Genomic DNA, 25,671 nt, shown 5'->3' on the forward strand with positions numbered 1-25,671 from the left:
CTCCCTTGTCGGATCTTAGAAACCCAGGCAAAATTAGTAAGCTTGGCGGGCTCCGCGCTCCAGATGGAAACTCAGCCAGAGTTTGAGAGACAGAACGACATGGGGAGACCAGTCTTTCGAGGAACTGATCCCCATTCTTTATTTTCCAGGGTTTGTTTTTATACACTGAGATGTTATACCAAAGTCACGCGGGGTCAGCAGTCCTGACTTTTATTAAAGTCAGGTGCTTCACACAAATGTATACAGAGGTCTTAGGGGTGTTACATCATCTTCTGGCCAGGGGGCCTGCTGACAATTTATGACCCTCTCCTTGTGACAGCGGTCAGTCAACCAGAACACTTATTTCTCCAGAGGTGATTATTCTTAAAACAGACGCCACCTTCCGAAGGTACCAGATAAAGTTACATTCCTATAGGGTGAGGGTGTAGTGGGTTTTAATTAAGGAAAGAATTTGCTTAGCCTAAGGTCTAATGTGATTAATATCAAAGGTTAATACTTATTTCTTCTATATATTCATTAATGTGTATAAGGGCAGGGGATGTGGAGACTTCGCAGGAAACATTGGCTCAACAAATGAAAAACCCTTCACCAATACAATTTCTAATCAGCCCACTATACTTATACTAATAGTTTTCTAACTTCTCTAAAGAACCTGTTTTTAGAAGGTTTAAAGCATCTTGTGCCTCTCATGGTTGGGAGGCCATGAGCAATCACATGTGGCCAGACAAGCCTGTCAGGCAGGCTAGAGAACCTTCAGAGGAGTTTGTAGGTTGAAACACTCCTATCACGCCCAGGAATTATTATTAACTGGAGCTCTAAGTTAACTCCTTCTCTGAAAGAGGTGGTGGGGGACAGCCCCCAGTAAAGTCAGAGGTGTAGGTGAGCACAAAGTAGTAAAGTAGGCAGGCTCTGGTTATGGGGGTAGATGCTCAAGAATTTCCAGGGGGACTCCTGAGGCTCAATCCTGCCTTTGCATATGTCGAGCCTCCTTCCTCATGACCTTTGCCACGGGTGGAGGTCCTCACGCCGGCTCCTGGCAGTCAAAGGCTTTGGTGTAGTCAATAAAGCAAAAGTAGATGTTTTTCTGGAACTCTCTTGCTTTTTCAATGATCCAGCAGATGTTGGCAAATTGATCTCTGGTTCTTCTGACTTTTTGAAATCCAGCTTGAACATCTGGAAGTTCACGGTTCTTTTTTATGACTGAGTAGTACTCAGTTTTGTGTATGTACCACATCTTTTTTCCATTCATTTGTCAATGGTGTATAGGTACCACGTCTTCTTTATTCATTCATTTGTCAATGGGCATTTAGATTGTTTCCATGTCGTGGCTACTGTGAAAAGTGCTGCTGTGAACATGTATCGTTTTGAATTATAGTTTTGTCTGGTTATATGCCTAGGATTGGGATTGCAGGTCAGAAAGGGAAAGACAAATACCATATGATATCTCTTAGATGTGGAATCTAAAATATAACACAAATGAACCTATCTGTGAGACAGAAATAGAATCACATATAGAGAGCAGACTGGTGGTTGCCAAGGGAGAGGAGGGTGGGAGAGGGCTGGATTGGGAGTTTGGGATTAGCAGATGCAAACTGGCATATATAGAATGGAAAAAATAAAAAAAGCAAGGTCCTACTGCATAGCACAGGAAACTATATTCAATATCCTGTGATAAACCATAATGGAAAAGAATATGAAAAAGAATAACTGAGTCACTTTGCTGTATAACAGTAATTAACAAAGCATTGCAATTCAACTATTCTTCAATAAAAAATAAATTAAAAATAAAGACATTTCACCAAGGGAAAAATGAAACAAAGAACTTAATCATTATCATAAGTAAAGTAATATCTTAGGATAATAGAAAAGTTATACCAAAAAATGACCTTGAAGTCCGTATGGATATTGGGCAAGGAAAGGAGACAACTAAGAGTTCCAAGACCTTTTGTCCTCAGCAGAAGAGTGAAACTGCTGGGAAATGTCCTCACATGAGCCTCTCTCTCATTGCTGTTGAATTGGATTATCGAAGGTCAAGCTTCCAGCCATAAGCCTGTCCTTCCCTCCCTGCTCCAGTTCATTTAGTTCAGTTTGAGTAATTAGGTACCATGGGGTTACAATAGGGTGACTTTTAAAAGCCGCTTTTCACTGTTAAGCTTCAAATGGCTGCCTTTAAAAAAGGGGGTATTTCTGTGAAAGAAACTGAGAAAAGAAGCTAATGGAGGCCCTAATGTCTCTGATTGAATGCCTGTGAACGGCCCCATAAAACAGGCTGCAACAGAGGAGGATTTTTCTCTTTTCTTGGGTAACTCATTAAAAAAGCAAGCTGTCTGACTTTAGACTGTTAATTAGTCAGTATCATTAAAAACTTCCTAAAAGTATTGCAAAGACTTGCATATTACACACTGAAAAGTGAAGGCGAAAGTCACTCAGTCGTGTCTGACTCTGCAACCCATGGTTTATACAGTCCATGGAATTCTCCAGGCCAGAATACTGGAGTGGTACCCTTTCCCTTCTCCCAACACAGGCATTAAACCCAGGTCTCCCACATTGCAGGAGGGTTCTTTACCAGCTAAGCCATAAGGGAAGCCCAAGAATACTTGGTGTGGGTAGCCTATTCCTTCTCCTGCAGATCTTCCTGACCCAGGAATCAAACCAGGATCTCTTGCACTGCAGGCAGATTCTTTACCAACTGAACTATCAGGGAAGCCCATTACATACTGAAGGTGCGAATAACGAAATTATACCAAAGACCCTATTTTAAATAATATATACCCTTTATTCTTCTAATCAGCTCTACAGCATAATATACTGCTTTTCTGAGTTCCAGGTCATTTGCCCAGACCTTCTTTCTATCATCTATTTATCTCTCTTGTGTGTATTTGTTTTGCAGTAAGCAATGGCCTTGGTTTGGCTTCTCTTCTGTCTGGCCACCACCACATAGAATCTGAATGTCCAACCATTTTCCAGGAACAGAAAGAAGAGCCTCTGCTTGTCTATTTCAGTGGCAGCTTGGTGGTAAAAAGACTGTTGAATGGGCCACGATTTCAGCAGACCATCACGTGAATGGGACCAGTCTCTTTTCTTCCCAAACATCAGAAATTAAGCACTTTGAAAGGAGATTCGGCCAAGATGACCCATTTACAGGCTGGACTCAGCCCAGAGACTATAGAGAAAGCACGCCTGGAACTGAATGAAAACCCAGACGTTTTACACCAGGATATCCAGCAAGTCAGAGACATGATCATCACCAGGCCTGACATTGGATTCTTACGCACAGATGATGCCTTCATCCTGAGGTTTCTCCGAGCCAGGAAGTTTCACCAAGCAGATGCCTTCAGACTCCTGGCCCAGTACTTCCAGTACCGCCAGCTAAATCTGGACATGTTCAAAAACTTCAAGGCCGATGATCCTGGCATTAAGAGGGCTCTCATCGATGGGTTCCCTGGAGTGTTGGAAAACCGTGATCACTACGGCAGGAAGATTCTTTTGCTGTTCGCAGCCAATTGGGATCAGAGTAGGTAAATGTAGATAGTGTCTTTATTTGGTTCCTCTGTTTCATAAGCATTGTCACTGCATGTTTGGGGCTACAAGCCTTTATGGATAATGGGCTTTTATTTAAACATATATATTCTCTACATCCAGCTTCTTAGATGGTGCCAGTGGTAAAGAACCTGACTGCTGATACAGGAAACATTAACATATGTGGGTTCAATCCATGGGTCAGAAAGATCCCTTGGAAGAGGGCATGGCAACCCATTCCAGTATTCTTGCCTGGAGAATCCCACAGACAGCAGAGCCTGTCAGGCTACAGTCCATAGAGTCGCACAGAGTCAGGCATGACTGAAGCTACTTAGCAAGCACGCATGCAGTCTTTATCTTCATCCACAAAGAAAATTTCAAGGCCACGGGTCTTTCACTGACATCAGAAGGTGATTCCAGTTCCACAGCAATGTTTAGGAACACAAGTTAGAATTGTAGAGACCTCAGAAGTTATTCTATTCATCAAAGGGGGCCATATATTTTCATAAAACTGGAATCTGGTCTTTTAGAAGATCCATATAGTCTGTCTTTCATGTTCTCATCTGTAACAACAACAGAAGTGGATTCAGTAGATGGCTTTAAATCAAGTATTTTCAACACATGAAATAATTCCTTGGACCCTGTCTATGAGTTTAATATCTGACATTTTTTCTGCCTGCCAGACCTTTCTACCCAAATGCCTCTGAGCATTTCTCCTAAAAGTCCCATAAAGAACTACAAACTCAACACGTCCCAAACTGAGTGCATCATCTTTCCCGCTCTCCAATCCATCCATCCAGTCTCTTGAGCCAGAAATCTGAGTGTCTCCCTGGACGGCTCCCTGCCATTGCTCCTCACATTTCGTTAATTGCTGAGTCCTTCTCCTTTCTTTTTAAAACCGGCTCTTGTTTCTCTTGGCTCCCATGGCTACTGCCCTAGTGTAAGTTCTCGTTTCTCACGTGCATCATTCAGACAGCCTTCTGACAGGCTCCGTGCCTCTGGTCCAGTCTCTTCTGAGCCATTTTAGTCTTTATAATCATCAGATTAACCCTCCCAAAATTCTACTATGTCACTCCTCTCATTAAAATTCTTCAATGACCTGCAAGTCTTCAAGGTAAAATAAAGCCCTTTACAATTCATCTTCTTCACCTCCTGCTCTGCTTCACCCTCTGCTCTTTTTCATGGTCTCTGGTCCAGCTGGTTGAAAGTATAAGCTTGCCTTATATACTAATAATTGTATTATTAGTATTAGTCACCGCCTCTGGACTCACTCCACCAGGGACTTAAAGGAGGGATCAACATTTCGTATGCCAAGTCCAATCAACTTGGACATAACCTGCCCACTGTCTCATACCTATCTCTAGTGTTCTTCTGGAAGGTAGTCTTCATCAACGTCCAGCCCAACCCTATTTCAGTGAGGTGTCTTCTTCTGCTCACGTATTTCCACTCAAGTATTTACAACAGCAGTTTAAGAACCACTGTTATTATAGCTGATATTTTTGAACACATATAATCTCATTTAATCCACCCAAGAACTTTTCATGATGGTATTCCTATGATCCCAATTTTACATTTGATGATGCAGGGTTTTGCAAAGTTAAGCAACTCATTCCGTGTCACACACTAGTGAGATACAGAATGGGGGTTGACTTGAGAGCGAGTTCTCTTATCTTGGCTTTATTATAATCGCAGGCCTACGTGTGTGTTCTTTCTTACTCCTCAACTGCAGTTTCCTTGAGGGCAGCAGACTGCACCTTTTTCCTGTTTATCTCTTGGGTGCATAGTCCAATAGGCAATAAATGTTGAATTAGAAAGAATGTATGGATTAATCTCCAAAACTTCTCCTGTGACTTGAGCTCTCACAGGGGTATCATACTGAAATTATGGTACTTGGGGAAACACAGGTTTAACTTTCAAAATATACCAAAGAGTTCCTCATCCAAATGTAATTAAAAGAAATTTCTAGGGTGCTGTTTAGTGCCTCATATGACTAGGCCTCACCCTAAAGATAATGATTAGCGTAGGACACCTTAGCAAGCCCACTGACTGTTTTCTGGTTGAAAAATTGGAATAGGGCAAGCTAGATGGTGAAGGACAGGGAAACCTGGCATTCTGCAGTCCATGGGGTTGCAGAGTCAGACACGACTGAGTGACTAAACAACAACGAACCCTGAAAAGGTACTGGAATGTTTTAATACTATCAGTCTATATACAGACTGTTCAGATCTGCACCTCAGCCCAGGAGGCCCTGCTATGTCTCTGCTCTGTTATCCCGTAAGTGTTAAGGATGAGCCTCTCCTTATAGTGCTGTACCGATGAGAAAGATTTCCAGGTTTTTTTTTTCCCCATATGCTAACTTGCCATCTGTATATATTTTATTGTGAAGGATCTGTTAATGAATTTGGTCCATTTTCTTTTTTCTTTTAAATTGATGAACCTATTTGCAGGGCAGGAATAGAAATGAAGATGTAGAGAATGGACTTGGGGGCACAGCAGAGGAAGGAGAGGATGGGACAGATTGGGAAGTTGGGATTGACCTGTATACACCACCATGTGGAATGATAGCTAGCGGGAAGCCGCTGTGGAGCACAGGGAGCCCAGCCGGATGTCCGCCACAACCCAGTGGGGCGGCAGGCAGGTGGGGGTGGGAGGGAGGCTTAAGAGGGAGCAGACATATGTACACTCATGGCTGATCCGTGTTGTCATGTGTCAGAAACCGACACAACGTTGTAAAGCAATTATCTTCCGGTTAAAGATTTCCAGGTCTTCCCATCACTCAGACATCATTCACTCGACAAACATTTGAGGAGTGTAGACTTGGTGCCGGAGTGTGGGTTAAGTCATGGAGGACATGACGAAAAGGCAAGGTCCCTCCCAGCAAACAGTCCTTTGGGCACCCACTGTCCGGTAATGATGCAAACATAGGGATGGCTGACCCCTACCACAGGAGAATTCCCTCTGAGACATAAGCCATCCACAGAGGACGGGAGCCCTAGTTTTACTAGCAGGAACAGCTGTCCTCTCGGAAAGGACACACGAACATTTTGGATTTTGAAACAGTAAAATCTGATGACTCTGGAGAATGATCGTGCTGACTTCATCGGTGCGTAGTTGTCATACGTGTTCGAGAACTTCCGTCTGCTAAGACACGTGACACACAGAACACCAGTAAGCGATGATTTACACATGAAGAGACCATCACCATAGAGTATCTTGTTTTCTGTTAGTCTTTGGTCCATACGTATCTCCAAATGTGGTGTTAAGAAGCAAGAAGAAACAAGTCTCCAAGGGAGTCATTCTCATCTTTATGATTTGATGACCTTGAACGAGGTACTTCATGTCTCTTCTCCTCAGTTTCCTCAGGTGTAAGATGAAGAGCGTAAACTAGGTAATCTCTGAAACACCTTCCATCTCTAATGGTTCATGAATGTGAAGCTCATTCAGCCTGATCCTATGGATGGAGAGGGATTTTAAAATTCACTTTATAGGTTTCTGATTCACGAGGTTCTTTGAAGTAATCTCTCTCTCTCTCACATACATGTACACACATACTCACTCTTACTTCCACCCCTCCTCTCTTCCTCCACCAAAGGCTGGGTCTACTTGAAGCAGCTTTATTTTTAACTTTTTATTTCATACTGGAGTATAGCTGATTAACAATGTTGTGATAGTGTCAGGCGTACAGCAAAGGGACTCAGCCATATATATGCATGTATCCATTATCACTCCCCTCCTATCCAGGCTAGAGGCAGTTTTTTTTTTTTTAATTTAATTGTAGAATACTGTTTGTTCCAAACCATTTTGGCTTTTACAAGAAGGTGAAAGGTTAAGGCTATCCCACTGACAGCCACAGATGATCAGAAGCAAACAAACCTCAGTCTGAACAAGGATACTGTCATGCGATTTACTGGTCATATGACCTGGGCGGGACAAGTAACCTCTCTGTTTTCTGACTCTGTTTTCTCACCTGGAAGGTGGGTATGATAAGCAAGGTTATTTAATAATGTAGCTGAGAAGACTGAATGAAATAATGCATTTAAGGTACATAGCTCATTGCATGGTACATGGTAAGCACTCAGTGATACTAAAAGTATTAACATGAATACTGTAATAGGTTTATAGTATTCAGTGGTAAAGAATCCACCTACCAATGCAAGAGACTCAAGTTCAATCCCTGGGTCAGCAAGATCCCCTGGAGGAGGAAATGGAAACCCACTCCAGTATGCTTGTCTGGGAAATCCCATGGACAGAGAAGCTGCAGTCCATGGGGTTGCAAAGAGTTGGACATGACTTGGCAACTAAACAACAGCATCAAATAAAAATAATATAGCACAGATGGTAAATAAATTGAAACCAGAGACAAGAGTATGATATTTGAAGATGGAAGTGGGCTGATGAATCTATCTGCCCCTTGCTGTCTTCAGCACTTGTCAGCTTTCTCCCCAGACATGTTCCCCATCACACAGACGTAGCCTAACAGAGCCCTGGAGGCCTGAAGAGTTGGTGTAGCTTTTCAAAATGATTGCTTGACTCTCTCGGGGAGCCTGAGACAACTGGAAAGCTATTTGAATGTCTCATATGAAAGGTTTACTGAGATTAAAACTGTTATTAATATTTATTAAAACTATGTAAATCTCATTCATCTAGACCCTGGACAGCCTGAGCGAGAACACAGACTGGTGAGTGACGGGGAGTGCTGTCCACCAGGGGCATGTGCAGAGCCGAGTATGCACACAGAGGCCCAGGAGTCTCTGGGCTCCCAGCGCATCCACCAGCCTCCTCCAGAAACGGGGTCTTGGCAGGAGCTTCTAGACTTCGGTCTTTTCTGAGGCAGCCAGGCTGAACGGAAATGAGCCATATTAAATCAGCACCCACCTATTCATTTGGGCTTCCAGGTGGAGTAGTGGTAAAGATTTCGCCTGCCTATCCAAAAGACACAAGAGTTGTGGGTTCCATCCCTGGGTCAGAAAGATTCCCCTGGAGAAGGAAATGGCAACCCACTCCAGTATTCTTGCCTGGAGAATCCCATGGACAGAGGAGCCTGGCGGGCTACAGACCATGGGGTTACAAAGAGTTGGACACGACGCACTAGGTTGCACTGCCTACTAATTCATGGAAGGAACCCGGCACCTCTGCGGTCAGCAGAGTGTACATTTCAGCTCACTGGCCCAGTGTGTAACAGACGTCTCAGGGGCCACTCTTGCTCAATGAGCCTTTTGATCTTTCTCACCCAAACTCCCATCAGTATCAGCAAGAATTCACAGCTTTTCCCTTAAGGGCTGATAAAAAAGAAATCTCCATCTTGTTTCTCTTTGAGTTGCATACTTGCATGGGGGCCACACACTCTGATGTGCCCAGGAATGCCATTCCCATGGAGGGGAAGATGTGAGCACTGAGGAACCATGTCTGGTTTTTTTTTTTTTTTGGATTTTGCTCAGTTTAAAAAAAAAAAAGAGTTAAATTTGGCTAAGCTATTTTGGGGCTTCCCTGGTGGTTCAGATGATAAAGAATCCACCTGCAATGCAAGAGACCTGGGTTCCATCCCTGGGTCAAGAAGATCCTCTGGAGAAGGAAATGGCTATCCACTCCAGTATTCTTGCCTGGAGAATCCCATGGCCAGAGGAGCCTGGTAGGCTACAGTCCATGGAGTCCCAAAGAGCAGAATTGGGTATACTATCTGGCATGAAGAGCTGTTGCAAGGATTAACCCCAATTGCTGCCGTTGATAGGGTCCAAGAGGCAGAATAAGATAATGATTAAATGCACAGACTTGGAAGCCAGATGGCCAGCTTCAAATCCCAGCCCCCTTCCAACCAGCCCTATGATCCTGAGCAAGTTGATTAAACTCTTATTAACCTCAGTTTCTCACCTGAGATGACCATGATCATAGACTAACATTAGTTGGTAGTCAATAAATAGGCTTCCCTGGTGTCTCTGATGGCAAAGAATCTGCCTGCAATGTGGGAGTCCCCAGGTCTGGTGCTAAAGAACCTGTCTGCCAATGCAGGAGACATAGGAGATGTGGATTTGATCTTTGGGTGGGGAAGATCCCCTGGAGGAGGGCATGGCAACCCACTCCAGTATTCTTCCCTAGAGAGTTCCAATGGATGGAGCCTGGTGGGCTACAGTTCATAGGGTCATACAGAGTTGGACATAACTGAAGTGACTTAGTACGCACACAAGCACAGTCAATAAATGGCAGTTGTTTCTTAAGAAAGAACCCCAAATCAGGTAGAGATGTAGGATACTGCCCACAGGATGTTCTAAGGGTGGCAGAATTTGATGCCATGACTAACTTCCCTCCACCTGAAAAGTACAGACAATAGGCTGAGACTCCAAGATACCCTGCTCCAGAGTCCTACACAGTAGCTCAATTGTGCCTGGGAGGCTCTGAGAAGTCACCTGTCCTTTTATTATGCTTATTATAGTCCATTATGCTTTTTATGATTATTATAGTCTCAGGATATCAGAAAAGCACTGGGAACAGGGTGGTTCAGGTAATAAAAGCCTTGCCACAGACTACAGTTGGCTACACTGGTGGCTCAGATGGTAAAGAGTCTGCCTGCAATGCAGAAGACCCAGGGTTTGATCCCTGTGTGCCTAGAAAAATACATGGACAGAGGAGCCTAGCAGGCTACAGTCCATGGGGTTGCAAAGAATTGGACACAACTGAGTGACTAACACTTTCATTTTCATAGATTACGGTAGCACCCATTAGTGCTCTGTAGACAAGCTGGCCCCCAAGTACTTTAGTGGGGGGAGGAAAAACAATCAGAAATGCATTGCAAGTCCAAACACATAAAATTACACTGGGCATTCTTTTGTCCTTGTATTATTTACAACTAAAAGCTCAAAAATCAGTGGCCAGGTTGAAAAATGAGTTGAAAATTTGGTTCTTTAAGGAGGCTGACACATTGTAAGGAAGAGCCACGTTAGGGTAATTTAGTAGAGAGAAAAGGCAGCTGATGAACAGCTTGATTACTACTTTCAAGTATAGAGAGTTATTATAAGTAGGCAGTGAATCCTGTGGGCTCTCCTTCCCCAACATACAGAACCAGGGACAAAACATCTGCGATGAAGCACAACCATCTGGCTTGAAGACCTGGGAGCCTGAGCCAAGACCTCAGCCCCAGGGCTCGGATCAGGGTGAGGGGCTAGGGTATTTGCCTGAGCACAAAATTGAAGGGGCACCAAAGCACTCATTAATCAGAGTAAATAATATTTAAAAATATATATTTTAGGATCAAGATTCATGCAAACAAAAATTCTTCATGAACAATATGTCAAAACTTTAAAGTAGGCAGGATAGGAATTATTGATTTTTCCCATCCCTTGGGTTCTAGCCTGGCTCCGTATGGCTTTGCCCAGGTCAGTCTGACTTCTCACAGGAAGAGCCTTAAGTTGGCTCCTAGTCAATTACATTACAGTGCATAATACTGTATCTCTAGCCCGCCAGGCTCCTGTGCCCATGGAGTTCTCCAGGCAAGAATACTGGAATGGATTGCCATTCCCTGCTCCAGGGGATCTTCCGATCCCAGGGATCAAACACAGGTCTCTGGCATTGCAGGCCAATTCTTTACCATCTGAGCCACCAGGGAAGCCTCTTTAAGACTTCAGCTTTCTCAAATGGGAACTGGCAATAACCCTACCCGTCCCCCGTGGTTGCTGTGGGAATTAGTGATAATACAGGTAAAGCACTGGGCACAGTCCTTGACACATCATTAGCATCCAATATATGGAGACAGTTATTGGTACCACTTTCTACTGTAATTAGCTACTTAGTATGCATGTGTGCCTGCTCAGTTGCTTCAGTCACCTCTGACTCTTTGTGACCCCATGGACTGTAGCCCACCAGGCTCCTCTATCCAAGGGATTCTCCAGGCAAGAATACTGGAGTGTGTTGTTGTTTCATTTTCCAGGGGTTCTTCCTGACCCAGATATTGAACCTGCATCTCCTGCATTGCAGGTGGATTCTTAACCCCTGAGCCACCTGGGAAGCCCATCTATTTACTGTATGACTTGCTATTGTTTAGTGGGATGGATCCAGGCTTCACTGGCTCTCCCATGCACTCCAGTGACATGCTGAATGGCTACAGTAGTCCGGCTCTGGGCAAATTCCCAAAGGTCCTAAGGAGCCGCCGTTTCCAGAATGGCATCTCACACCAGCCAGTCCCTCCAGGCACGAAACGAAGGGAAGATAGATCTTACTAGGGGACTTGACCTTCCTACTGTCACGGTTCTGGAAACAAGGACACTAACATGTTGACTTTATAATGAAGCAGACAACCAGGAGTCCATCTGCTCTCAGGGCGCAGGCGCTTTTCCACTCACTGCTGTTTTCTGGAGGTGTTCAGCGGCTCCTTGTCCCCTCACACCAGGCAGTAATTGATCTGATGGATACGCTGGTGATTGGGCTCCTTCAAACGTCACGGGTTACTGCTGACCTGTGGTGACCTCAGAAGGGCTGGCATGGCACGTGTCCAGACAGCGCTGTGGTGGGAGATGAGCATTAAGGGGGTTTTCTCTTCTGAGTAAAACCCCGAGGCAGTAGGTGGGATACAAGTCTTCAGACTATAAATAAGCCACTTGATGGAGGTTCGCCTTTAGCTTTTGCAAGAGCATCTGAGAGCTTTTTGCAAGCAGCAGGTGGTCGGCACCCCATTGGGCTTCGCCATCCTGAGTATAAGAACTTGTGAACAAAAGGGGCCAGATTTCTAACATGTCAGTGCTGAATGCTGGGGAGGGGAGGAGTGTAGCAGAGCCAGGCGCTTGTTATCAGGGCCATGAGAGAGCCCTCCTCTCCAATCTCAAGGCCTGTCGAGAGAGGTTCCAGAAAATGTCTCGCAGTCTGCTCTTCCTATGGAAACATTCCCAGCATCCCTCTGGGAGTGACAGGTTTCCCAGTTGTTGTGACCTTGGGAGTGAGCAAAAATGAACTGAAGAGAAGGAGAGTTATGACAACCACAAAAACAAACGTGTTGAGGCCCACCATGTGGCAGGCAGCGATGCTCTTGCTGCTGCTGCTGCTGCTAAGTCGCTTCAGTCGTGTCCGACTCTGTGCAATCCCATAGACAGCAGCCCAGCAGGTTCCCCCGTCCCTGGGATTCTCCAGGCAAGAACACTGGAGTGGGTTGCCATGTCCTTCTCCAATGCATGAAAGTGAAAAGTGAAAGTGAAGTCGCTCAGTCGTGTCCGACTCTTAGCGACCCCATGGACTGCAGCCCACCAGGCTCCTCTGTCCATGGGACTCTCCAGGCAAGAGTACTGGAGTGGGATGCCATTGCCTTCTCCAAGTGATGCTCTTAGGTGGTCACTATTTACATCCTTAATTTGCAGGTGACGTGACTGAGACTCAGAGAGGCTAAGTAACCCATCCAAGACCACACAGCTGATAAATGGCTACAACAAGCTGGATCTCAGACCTAACACCATTCTGCACAGCTCACCACTAGGCCCCACTTGCCAAACGTGGGGGTCATTCAGTCATTCTGGGGGGCTCTCATTGAGGTACCAGTATGCAAGCCTCTGCCAGAGTCACTCAGGCCCCAAAGACTTGGAAAGGACCTCATCAATCAACAGGTTGTACTCCAGTCTCACCAAAATCTGGCCAATCAAATGTTGAAGATCCTGTCCAACCTCTAATGTAATTATTTAACCATAGTAACGGTGACAACAAAAACAACTTAAAAAAAAAATCAAAGCCCAACAGAGGAATCTGGATATTGCTTGGAACATGTCATAGAAAAGTGGTCCTAATATGAGTCTGATTTAAGAGAGTGATGAAGGTTCATCTTTGCTGCTTGTTCCTTCCACTAAGATGAGTGTTCATGTGTCAGTGTTCAGCTGGTGAGAAGAACCCCAGCTCTGCAGTTCCAGTGGTGTGACCCTGATGAGATACGTACCTCCTCCGACCCTTGGTTTCCTGTCTGGTAATAATTGTGTGTCTTTGATAGAGCTGTGTGAGTTAAAGGAGGTGCCAGGCAGGAAGGGGTCTGACACACAGAGAACCCTTTCTTTTTTTCCTTAATTCAGGGGGTTTTCCCACTTGTACCTGATGCAGAGTGTGAAATGCCCAAGATAACAATTTCTCATTCAGTTTAAGGTCTTTATAAAATGGACTACATCTCTCTTATGTGCTTTTAAGAAGCTTCTGATGGGTGTGGAAATGAAGTTAGAAGAGTTTACACGTCTTCCTCAACTTGTTGGATGCGTGTGTGGCTCACCACATGGGTGAGTCAAATAGTTCTTCAAATATTTCCTTTAAATCCTCTCCTTCCACAAGAACTCCTTATCAGACATGCTTTAGCACTCACTCTGTAATTCCTCTCAGTTCAGGGCTCAGCTGCCTTCTGCCCACTGTCAACATCCTCTTCGATCGCACTCAGGCCCTTGAAAGCGTGCGTGTTAGAAGCATCTCCTGTATGGATTGGATGGACAGCTGAGCAGTGGGGTCCCTGCTCTGAATTAACACGGCAGTGCGTGTCCCTGCCTAACTAGGTGGCGGCTCCTCCAGTAGATGTCAGATGTCACATGGCTCCTGCAACCTTGTGATGCAGGCCAGGCACATTTGCGGCAGGAAGGGACCATCAGAAGCGGGAGAGCAAGCTTTTATTGACAGTGTATCTTTCCAGGCCACCTCCTCCTCCCGAATTCTCACTTATAAGCCCAGGAGTTCAAAAGACATGACACTCATTACCTTGTAGATAAAAGAGTCTTCTCTAATGGCTAGAAATTCAAGGGTCTAAGAATAAATTCGTCCTTCCCGGAGCATGGCCTGGATGAAGCAGCCAGCCCAGAGAGAGATTCTCTCAATTATTTAACTTGAAATCTTGCTCCGGTGGCCATGTGTCCTGCTCTTCAGAAGGCCAGAGTCAGTACAAGAGGGGATGGGGAGAGGGCGTTTTTAATCACGGTGCTGCCTGCACTGTGAGATTTTCTCATGGGTGTAGCTGACTTTCTGAATGAGTGCCTAAGAACCTATGCGGCTTCTGTTATATGATGTGAAGCTCTTCTGGGCTGTTAGCTACTTTCCCCAGTTCCCAGTCAGCCACGAAGCATCTTTTGATCACTTTACAAAGAGTACACTGTAGAGCTTCGAAAGAAGCCCCCTCAGTCCCTGAGCCCTGAACCTCAACCAGAGGGTCAGCCCCCAGCTCTCCTGCCCTTTAAATACGGTTCCTGGGTAATCACTCCTGAAGGGTGATATTCAAACCTTAAGCAGCTGCTGGAGATGATTAAATGCCTGCACTTCGCTAAGGCTGTAAATCAAGCTCCCAAGCCATTTATTGTGAGTGTACCATAAGCAGTAGAAGTTATTGCTACTATACTGCAAAATATAGCATCAGACAGGAAAATAAAGAGAGGGTACATTTTGTTGTGAGGGTTTTAAAGTGATTTTTTTTTTTCTTTGCACATTCTCTGTTTCTCTTCTCTTTGCCTCTATTTCTTCCCTGGCTCTAATACTTCTGCAGGGTGTCTCTGAATCTAATTTCAAATATGGCACTCCTGCAAACAACAGCCAGTGTCTTCCTGGTTGAGAGTGTGTTGGTATTAGTGATGCTTCCAGGCATCGGGCATGTCCTGTGCCACTGTGAATTTAATCCTCACAACAGTTTATGGCAGAGAATTATTATCTTCACTTTAAATAGAGGGTTTTTAATCGAGGTGAAATCACAAGGCTGGTTGGTGAGTATCTCTCTTTCTCCTTCTTTACAATACCTGGCTATGTCTAGAGTCTGCTATTGGGGATTGTTGTCACCTAATCTCTGATCGCACACAAATTCCCTGCTCAGGAATCCTTAAGGGATCCTTAGAAAGCTGTGTCAGTCTCTCTTAAAAAAAATTGTTTATTTATTTTTGGCTGTGCTGGGTCTTCGTCCCTGCATGGGCTTTCTCTAGTTGCAGAGAGCAGGGGCTGCTCTCTAGCTGTGGTGCACAGGCTTCTCACTGCTGTGGTTTCTCTTGTTGAAAAGCATGGGCTCTAGGGCAAGGGGCTCAGTAGTTGCAGCTCCTGGGCTCCAGAGCACAGGCTCAATAGTTGTGGCCCACGAGTTTAGTTGCTCTGAGGCGTTTGGGATCTTCCCAGATTACAGATTGAACCCATGTCTCCTTGCAAGGGCAGGTGGATTCTCTACCACTGAACCACCAGGGAAGCCCCTATGTCAGTCTCTTTGCCACACATTTTGCCACAGAAAACCTTAAGAATTTGGCATGACTTTCCTTACTCAAAGGACCTCTTCCATCAGAGCCAGACTTCTCTCTGTCTTTCCCTCTCCCCACTCATCAAACCTCTTTCCCACCTCTAGTTACCTGGTTTCTACTATTCAGTTTTCATTACCACAGTGAGGTGAGCATGGGCCCTTCATGAGTACTGACAAAAGGTATCTAAGCCAACTTGGAAGCTGGGGCCTCAGAAAAATTTTCCTGGAGGCATTACCTGACTTGAAGGAGAAGTAAGATTGAGCAGGTAGAGGGGAAGAATATGAGGGAGGCTGAGAAAAAAAGAAAGCACCTGGGCAGGGATCTGGGGAAGAGAGAGCTAGCCATGTTGGAAGAACCTCTGTCGGTTGCGGTAAGCACAGAATGTAAGAGCTCACACAGAGATAGAGGAGGCTGGGGAGGTAGACAGAGGCCAGGAGTGAAAGGCCTTGCTGCCACAAGGAATCGGGGCTTCATGCTTGAGAGCAGATCAAACCCTACACCCATTTCAAAGCTCCTCTCCATGCTAAGAACTGTGGTGCTAGAGAAGACTCTTGAGAGTCCCTTGGACAGCATGGAGATCACACCAGTCAATTCTAAAGTAAATCAAGCCTGCATATTCATTGGAAGGACTGATGCTTAAGCTGAAGCTCCAATAGTTTGGCCATCTGATGTGAGAAGCCCACTCACTGGAAAAGACCCTGATGCTAGGAAAGATTGAGGGCAGGAGAAGAAGGGGAAGACAGAGGATGAGATGGTTGGATGGCATCACTGAATCAATGGACCTGAGTGAGCAAATTCCGGGAGACGGTGAAGGACAGGAAAGTCTGGCATGCTGCAATCCATGGGGTCACAAAGAGTTGAATATGACTGAGCAGCTGAACAACAACAACTCCACACTAAGAAGCTTTGCCCCTAGCTGGGGCAGCTCTGATGTCTTCCTTTTCTTCCCTGGATGCCTGTCACACTAATCGTCTCTACCGAATGCTTTGTCATGTTCCAGGAAGCTCCTGCAGGCAGGACGCTGGGTGTTCTTCTCTTTGGTATCCATGGGTACAGAGTAGGGCTCAACAGCATCCTCTTGGCTAACTGGTGGGGAGAAGTTTCAAACAGTGGAAAGTCCAAAGGGGAGAAGCTCTTTGTAGACTCTCCTTAATGATAATATTCCTGTTAAGGGGGCCAGAGTTGTGTGCAGTTGAACTTGACAATGAAGGAGGAAGAGTCAAGGATGCTCTGTCTACAGTTTGTCTGGTAATTCTCAGTATTACCAGGTAATTCTCAGTAACAGTGGCAGAGAATGTCCTAGAAGCAGCAGGACAAACAGGGCACTTAATGGGAGTCACTTATGCTGGGGTCTGGGGGCTCCATCCACTGTGTGATGAGCTGAGGTGCCAGTTTCCTCATCTAACAATGATCAAACCAGTCAATTCTAAAGCAAATCAATCCTGAATATTCACTGGAAGGACTGATGCTTAAGCTGAAGCTCCAATACTTTGGCCACCTGAGGCAAACACACAGCCAACTTATTGGAAAAGACCACAGTGCTGGGAAAGATTGAGGGCAGGAGGAGAAGGGTTGACAGATGATTAGATGGCAACATCTACTCAATAGACATAAGTGTAAGCAAACTTTGGGAGATATTGAAGGATAGGGAAGTGGGGCATGCTGTAGTCCATGGGGTCACAAAGAGTCAGACATGACTGAGTGAATGACAACAGCAAATAATGATGTAGGAGAAGACGGTTCCCATTGTTTTCTCCCCATTCTAAATTCTGTATTCTATGTGTGTCATTGTGCCTAAAACCAAGTTGAGGAAAGGTTTCAAGTTACAGAAACCTTCACTGTTCAGGTTGCTTTCTGCCCTGCAGGGCTTATGGAACAGAAATCCAATTCTGGCCTTGTTCTTGGTAAATGGCTTCTTATTTCAACTCCAGGTCCTTTTCATCCTGACAGATTCCGTGGATTATGTTGATCACACATTTCCTCATGAGTTTCTGATGAGTTAATCCATCATGTAATTTTATAGCATGCATATTGATTATTCTATCACACCACCACAGCTAGAGTATTTCAGTGTGATATCTGATCTATGAACCACTCGCTGCCCCAGAGTATCAACGCAATGCCTCATTTACTTTAAAGGAAGAGGGTCCCATCCCAGAGAAGTTAAATCTTCAGATAGTTGAGGGTTGCTTTTTTAAAGCCAACTTTAAAATTTTATCTTATTCAGTTGTTAACAAAAAATAAAACAATCTTATAAGGCATTATGAACTCCCTGTGCGCGTTCGTGCTCAGTTGCTTCAATCGTGTCCAACTCTTTGCAACCCCATTGACTACAGCCCTCCAGGCTCCTCTTGTCCACAGGATTCTCCAGGCAAGAATACTGGAGTGGGTTGCCATACCCTGCTCCAGCATACATTCCCGACCCAGGGATCGAACCCGTGTCTCCTGTGGCTCCTGCACTGCAGGTGGATTCTTTACCACTGAGCCAGTGGGGAAGCCCTATGTACTCCTTACCCTTGTCAACTATAATGTATTAGTTTTTTAAATGACAAATATAGACTACAAAGAACATAAGCTATTGTGCCCTGGGCTGTGAAATAACTGTTATGTTGAGGATTTGTGGAGGATACGGTCTTTGTTCCCATGCTACATGGCCCATAGTGCCATGCTATGTGCACTTTCTAATCTTTTTTTGTTTGTTTTGCTTCTAGTACCTCTTTCTCCTCTTAGCTATTAATTGACTGCTGTTAGTGGGCTTGCTGCAAAACTCTTTCTCCTAATTTCCCGGGGATTAGGAAGCCAGAAAACGGAGCTGGTTGAATTATATGCTCTCGGTAGAAGATCTGTGGGGAATCCCGAGAAATAAAGTAAATGAGCTGTAGCAGTGCATGAATTTTATAGCATCTCATCTGTGTGCTCAGAAATACAGTTCTGCCTGATGCACCAGCAGGCAGGCATGAAGCACCTTCCACTGCAGATTCTGTTTAGAACTGTGCAAAATGGAAAAACCTGGGAAGTTTTCTTCCAAGGTTTCTCCAACCTTGGATTCATATACTTCATCTCCTCTGATTTATGTGTCCTTCTTCTCTATAATATTTGCCCCAGTCTAACAGAAAGGGACCTATGTTTTCATTTACACTTGGATGAAAACCTTTTTTTACCAAAGTGGTGACTATCCTTTATATTTTTATGTTTAGATTTTCCAAGCTATTAAATGCAAGATTTTGTTTCTCATCCAGAATATCCTGGGACAGTTAGAGCAGCTTAGCTTTCTATTTATCTTTTACTATATCCAAGGTCTTTCTTGAACACCTACTCTGAGGCAATGGGGATCCAAGGAACCATGTCACTGAATCTGTTTCCCAGTGGTCCCCTCAGCTGAGCTCCACCCCTTTCTCGCATGTCATATGACCCTGGCTCCACCACAATGACCAAAATATAATTTTTATATTTATGGATTTAAGTTTCGATTTCTTTGGTCCCTTTGGTACCCAGACACCCAGGGATGGCAACAGGAGCACGAGCACTGGCAAGGATCATGAGATCGTAGACACCTGAGCCAGGAAGACACCTGGGAGATGCCTTTGTCCTTGTTTTCTTCAGTGGTCTAAGTAGGCATCCTAGGTTATAGAGTGGTAAAGAACCCCACTGCCAATGCAGGAGACACAAGAGATGAGGGTTCAGTTCCTGGGTCAGGAAGATCCCTTGGAGGAGGGCCTGGCAACCCACTCCAGCTTTCTTGCCTGGAGAATCCCATGGACAGAGGAGCCTGGTGGGTTACAGTCCTTGGGGTCACAAAGACTTGGACATGACTGAAGTGACTTAGCACACACAGAAAGAGACTCTCATTTCTGGATAAAGGGTGCAGCCCAGTCACATTATGAATGGAGCTGTCTCCTGAGATGGGAGGACTTTGTGACCACTGAATAATGTACCACAGAAGCCAGGTTCTGTTAACTTTTTATTCCTTGCAGCACCAAACTGATCATCTATCCTGAATAAGTGCTATGATAGACAGTTGTCCAAGTGGAGGAGGAAAAATAATTGAGGTTAGTAATTCCAAATCTGATGTTCTTTTTAAAATAGACTTGGCATTCAGATACTTTCAAAGGCATTTTTCCCTTACGATTTAGGTGTATTTCACACCCCATAATAAATGTGGCCAGAAAAAATGCTGATTTTATCTTTTAATACTTGAAACCCCTAAGACATGTTCAGTTCAGTTAAAGGATTTTCGATTTGACAACTCTCATGAATACAATATTCAGGCTATCATTAAAAAGTGAGCTGAAGGAGATCTTTCTGTACTGGAGGCAACAATTCACACACATGAATATATCCCACTATATACATCTGTGTGGATGAAAACATTAGATGTAGAGACCATGAGGAAATCCAAAGAAAACCTTTTAAGGAAGAAAGCCAATTTTTTTCTCTTTAGTTAAAAAAAAAAAGCAGAGGACAGGGAGACGAAGAAGCATCGTTTCTATATATTGCAGTAAATTTCACCTTGAAACAATCAAAATGAGCTTAAATTCCAGCAATTTAAAATATGGTAAAAGTTGAGCATAAATATGTCCTAACAGCACAGTTAGTGTTTCTGTTGTCATGATAATGCTTTACTGTTTAAAATCTGAGCCTCTATTTTACATTTCTGCCTATTGGAAGAACAGTGAATGGAAAATTTCCGATCACCTTTAGAATTATTTGTAATATAAATATTTTATCTCTTTAAAATTAAAACTATGTATTATCCACTTTCTCAGAGCACTGCATTTATTTGTTCCTCAATATTTAAGCTAAATTACATCACAATGAAATTGTAATTCCAATGCCAACAATGACTTAAACGTTTCGACTTTTCTGTATGATTTTATTTCTATGTGCACACGGGAAAGAAATGTTTTTCAGATACTTCTGAAGATATTTTTCACTCCCTTATTTTAAAAAAATGCTTAATATCGGAGCATAGTTGATTAACAATGTTGTGCGAGTTTCAGGTAAGCAGTGATTCAGTTATACATGTATCTACTCTTTTTCAAAGATTTTTTTTTTTCCTATTTGGGTTATCACCGAATACTGAGCAGAGTTCCCTGTGCTATACAGTAGGTCCTTGCTGGTTATCTGTTTTAGATACAGCGGTGTATGCATGTCAATCCCAAACTCCCAAGCTATCTCTACCCCTACCCTCCTACTCTTCCCTCCTGGTAACCATAGGTTTGTTCTTTAAGTCTGTGAAACTGTGTTTTGTAAATAAGTTCATTTGTATCATTTTTTAAGATCCCACATATAAGTGATACCATATAATTGTCTTTCTCTGTCTGACTTATTTCACTTAATATGAGAATCTCTAGGTCCATCCATATTGCTACAAATGGCTATTATTTCATTCTATTTTTAATGACTAATAGTCCACTGTATATGTGTACCACATCTTCTTTATCCATTCATCTGTTGATGGACATTCAGGTTGCTTCCATGTCTTGGCCATTGTAAACAGCACTGCAAGGAACATTGGGGTGCATGTCTCCTTTCGAACCATGTTTTTCTCTGCATGTATGCCCAGGAGTGGGATTGCAGGATCGTGTGTGTGTGTGTGTGTGTGTGTGTGTGCGCGTGTGCTTGTGTGTGCGCATGTGTATTAAGTTTCTCAGTCATGTCTGACTCTCTGTGACCCCATGGTCTGTACCCCGCCAGGCTCCTTATTCATGGGATTGTCCAGACAAGAACACTGGAGGGGCTGAATCCTCTGAATCTGCCTTGGATGAATTGCTCAGTGTCTCTCACTTGTGTTTTCATGTTTTCCCACTTCTGTTGGTTGTCTCTCAGCAGGAGATAAGTCTCCAGGAAACAAAGATTTGTCTTTGATTATTAACTCCCCTCTCTCCTCACCCTCACTCCCTAAACATTCACTAACTCAGAGGCATGTTATAAGGAATAAATTAAGGCAATAAAATAAATGAAAGATGATCCATGAAGGTTTTGCAAAATGGTGCAGTGTGTCTAAAATGGCATTTTCATTATTATGCCTGCAAGTCAAACCTGTGCATTCTTTTTCTTTATTCTAAGAAATGTTGAGTTTCTCTCCCTTTTGATGTTTCTAGATTTTCTCTCCATTTTTCCTCATTCATTTTCCCCCAGTATTTCCTTCTAATGATCTTTTTTATTTTATTTTATCAAAGTAATAATGTAAACAGTTTCAAATGCCAAATTTTAATTAGCCTTGAACAGTAGGCAGCATGTCCCTACTTCTTCTTATCTAATTCCCTTGTACAGAAGCAAAGGTTTTCAATCATTTTAACCTATCTTCCAGTATATACTTGCATATTTTCAACTGACATGCATACACTGCTATTTGTTTATTATTTTAGTGTAAGTTACTATTTTGTTATTCTACTGAGAAAGTTTAACCTAATCTGCACATTCTTTCTCTTGTTTCCCAATCTCTTAAAACAGTGAAAAAACACAATGAGGGACTAAATGAATACCTAGCGTTTATATTATTGTAACTGTATAAATGGGCTTCCCTGACAGCTTAGTGGGTAAAAAGTCATCTACAGTGCAGGAGACACAGGAGACTTGGGTTCAACCCCAGGGTCAGGAAGATCTCCCAGGAGGAAATGGCAACCCACTCCTGTATCCCAGAGAGAGGGGCCTGGAGGGCTACAGTGAGTCCGACTCACAAAGAGTTGGACACGACTGAGCTAAGTAAGTAGCATTCATAACTATATAAATAATAATCCTAGCTATTAATTTTCTCTAGGCCAGATTACTGGAGTGGGTAGCCTTTCCCTTCTCTAGGGGAATCTTCCCAACCAGGCTCTCCTGCATTGCAGGTGGATTCTTTGCCAACAGAGCTATCAGGGAAGCCTCCAGTATTCATAACTATATAAATAATATTCCTAGCTATTAATATATAAATAGTATTATATAGTTATGTAAATAGATTCAAAACTATTTAAATAGTATTCATAGCTAAGCCACATTAAAAAATAATTATAATTAAAATGTTTTTTAACAGTAAAAAACTGTGATGACATTTCCTTCCTTATACAACATTCTGCTATCGGCTAAGGCGCTAATAACTTTTGTAAGAGATTACTTGATATTCTATGTGTCTAACATGGCCCTTTGCCCCGGCAATGAGCCTTAGACCCTAGCTTTCCTCCATCCTTGCCCCTCTATGTCATGTGATCCCTTGGCCAAGGGAGCCAAGGGGACAGGGACATGCCCACCAGGATGCTGTGCTTCCCTGCCCTCCTAGACCTGGCTTCTGAACCCTGGACTCCAGAATTTCCTGCCCAGATGGTCCCAGGCACTTTCAGGTCCTGATGGTCTTACTGTGTGCACACTCCAAGGCCAAGGACAGATGAAGGAGCAGGTGTATAGCATCCACAGGCTTATGCAAGACCCCTTGTGGTAAAGGGTGGGGCTAGGGGTGGGCTGGGGACTGAAAGCAGGTAAAGAATCAGGCTGCAGTGCAGCAGGCCCGGCTTTGACTCCTGGGTGGGGAAGACTCCCTGAAGAAGGGAATGGCACACCAGGCCAGTATTCTTGCCTGGAGAATTTCATGGACAGAGGAGCCTGGCGGGCCATAGTCCATGGGATCACAAACAGTCAGACATGACTGAGTGACTCACACACACAGGCACATACACACAAACACACCTAATGGTAGAGGGAGGGGCTGGGGTGGGCTGGGGACTGAAGGCGTCCATCCCTGGCCTCTGTGAGTGCCTGGCAGCAATGTAGCCCCAAGAGATGACTGGACTAAATCTCCTCTCCACTGCTTCAAGCACAGCTGCGAATGCCTCTGCTTTGCTTGGTGGGGGAGCCCTTCCTTTCACGGTCGTCCACCCTGCCAGCCCTGCCGTGCTGCGCCACCATCACCTCTCCTCTCCCACCGGTCAGAACCTCTTTCATTTCTCCCTTGTGTTTGTCTCTGCTCTCTTCTGGATCCCATGTTGTCTTCTTTCTCAGTTTATTTCATTGTTTTTTTTTGTTTGTTTGTTTTGAGAGGGTTCATGGGAGATACACTGGAAGTTGAAAAAGGTTTTATTTCATCCTCACAATAAGTTTGGTATCAAATCTGTAGAATTTTGGAGATTTTGCTTTGTTGTCTTTAAGCTTCCAATATTGCTGTGAAATCCAGTGATACTTGAATCCTTAGTGCTGCACATGGAGTTTATTTCTTCTCTCAGGAGCCTCTCTCAGGAGCCATTCTTGGTGTTCTGTCATTTCACATTGATGGCCTTGGTCTGGGTCTTTTCATTTACTCAGCTGAACATTCCATGAGCCCATTCAATCTGTAAATTCAGATGCTTAAGTCCAGGGAAACGTTCTTACTTCATTATTACTGTTTTTTGTTAAATCGCCTCCTCCATTTTCTCTAATTATTGTTTATGTAACTCCTATCATTTGAATGTTTGAGTTACAAGATTTAATTTCTTTTTTACTCTTTTCTTCCACTCTCTAAATTTGTTTTTTGTGGTTTCTTTTTTGTTTTTGTTTTTAAGATTTTCTTGTTATGACCTTCTCAAACTTCTCTGCATCTTTCACCCATGATATCACATATTTCCTTTCTAAGAGTGCTCTTGTGTTGTGTTAATAACAGCTTACTCTTTTTTCCCATCAGTTCAATCAGTTCAGTTCCATTGCTCTGTTGTGTCCGACTCTTTGCGACATCACGGACTACAGCATGCCAGACCTCCCAGTCCATCACCAACTCCCGGAGTTTACTCAAACTCATGTCCATTGAGTCAGTGATGCCATCCAACCATCTCATCCTCTGTCATCCCCTTCTCCTCCCACCTTCAATCTTTCCCAGCATCAGGGTCTTTTCAAATGAGTCAGTTCTTCACATCAGGTGAACAAAGTATTGGAGTTTCAGCTTCAACATCAGTCCTTCCAATGAATATTCAAGACTGATTTCCTTTAGGATGGACTGGTTGGATCTCCTTGCTGTCCAAGGGACTCTCAAGAGTCTTCTCCAACACCACAGTTCAAAAGCATCAATTCTTCGGTGCTCAGCTTTCTTCACAGTCCAACCCTCACATCCATACATGACTACTGGAAAAACCATAGCCTTGACTAAAAGGACCTCTGTTGGCAAAATAATGTCTCTGCTTTTTAATATGCTGTCTAGGTTGGTCATAGCTTTTCTTTCAAGGAGTAATCATCTTTTAATGTCACAGCTGCAGTTACCATCTGCAGTGATTTTGGAGCCCCCCAAAATAAAGTCTGTCACTGTTTCCACTGTTTTCCCATCTATTTGCCCATGAAGTGATGGGACTAGATGCCATGATCTTCGTTTTCTGAATGTTGAGCTTTAAGCCAACTCTTTCACTTTCATCAAGAGGCTCTTTAGTTCTTCTTCACTTTCTGCCATAAGGATGGTGTCATCTGCATATCTGAGGTTATTGATATTTCTCCCGGCAATCTTGATTCCAGCTTGTGTTTCATCCAGCCCAGCGTTTCTCACGATGTACTCTGCATATAAGTTAAATAAGCAGGGTGACAGTATTTTATCTCTCCAGTAATATTAGTTTTAATACTTCTCGCATTTTCTTCATCTTTTCTAAGCTAATTTTTTTCCTCACGTGTCCTTGATTCTTGGCTAAGTCCTTCTTAAGTCCTCAACAGTTCCAAATGCCTATGTGAAAGTTCAGCCTGCATGGGAGGGACCTGTGAGCTCCATGGTGGTGTGACAAGGTGGCCAGCTGTCTTTTTCCATGAAGGACTCTCAACTGTCAGTATCTGCAGGTCTTTTTTCTTGCTCAGTGCAGCGTCCCCAAAGAGAAGTCTTCCCGATCTTCTGACCAGGGGTGAGGGTGGTGCCAGTCCTCTGGGAGCTGAGTATGGAGAAGACAGGCAGCTGGTTTTACAGTTTCAGAAACAGCCTTTCACTGAACCCCTGCTTGACCTGCGGCCCGGTCTCAGATGGGTATACTGT

The 25,671-nt window shown here is 43.9% G+C and overlaps 1 protein-coding gene across 1 annotated transcript in view; it reads left to right on the plus strand.

Annotated features, from left to right (window-relative positions):
- Positions 1-25,671, plus strand: part of CLVS1 (clavesin 1) — a 175,207-nt gene that overhangs the window by 12,872 nt on the left and 136,664 nt on the right. The window contains exon 2 of the mRNA XM_070802587.1: positions 2,891-3,518. Within this exon, the coding sequence (XP_070658688.1) occupies positions 3,064-3,518 (455 nt within the window). The 5' untranslated portion in view covers positions 2,891-3,063. The remainder of the gene's footprint in view (positions 1-2,890; positions 3,519-25,671) is intronic.

The sequence above is a fragment of the Bos indicus genome, chromosome 14 (genome assembly GCF_029378745.1).
Source record: "Bos indicus isolate NIAB-ARS_2022 breed Sahiwal x Tharparkar chromosome 14, NIAB-ARS_B.indTharparkar_mat_pri_1.0, whole genome shotgun sequence".
NCBI lineage: Eukaryota > Metazoa > Chordata > Mammalia > Artiodactyla > Bovidae > Bos > Bos indicus.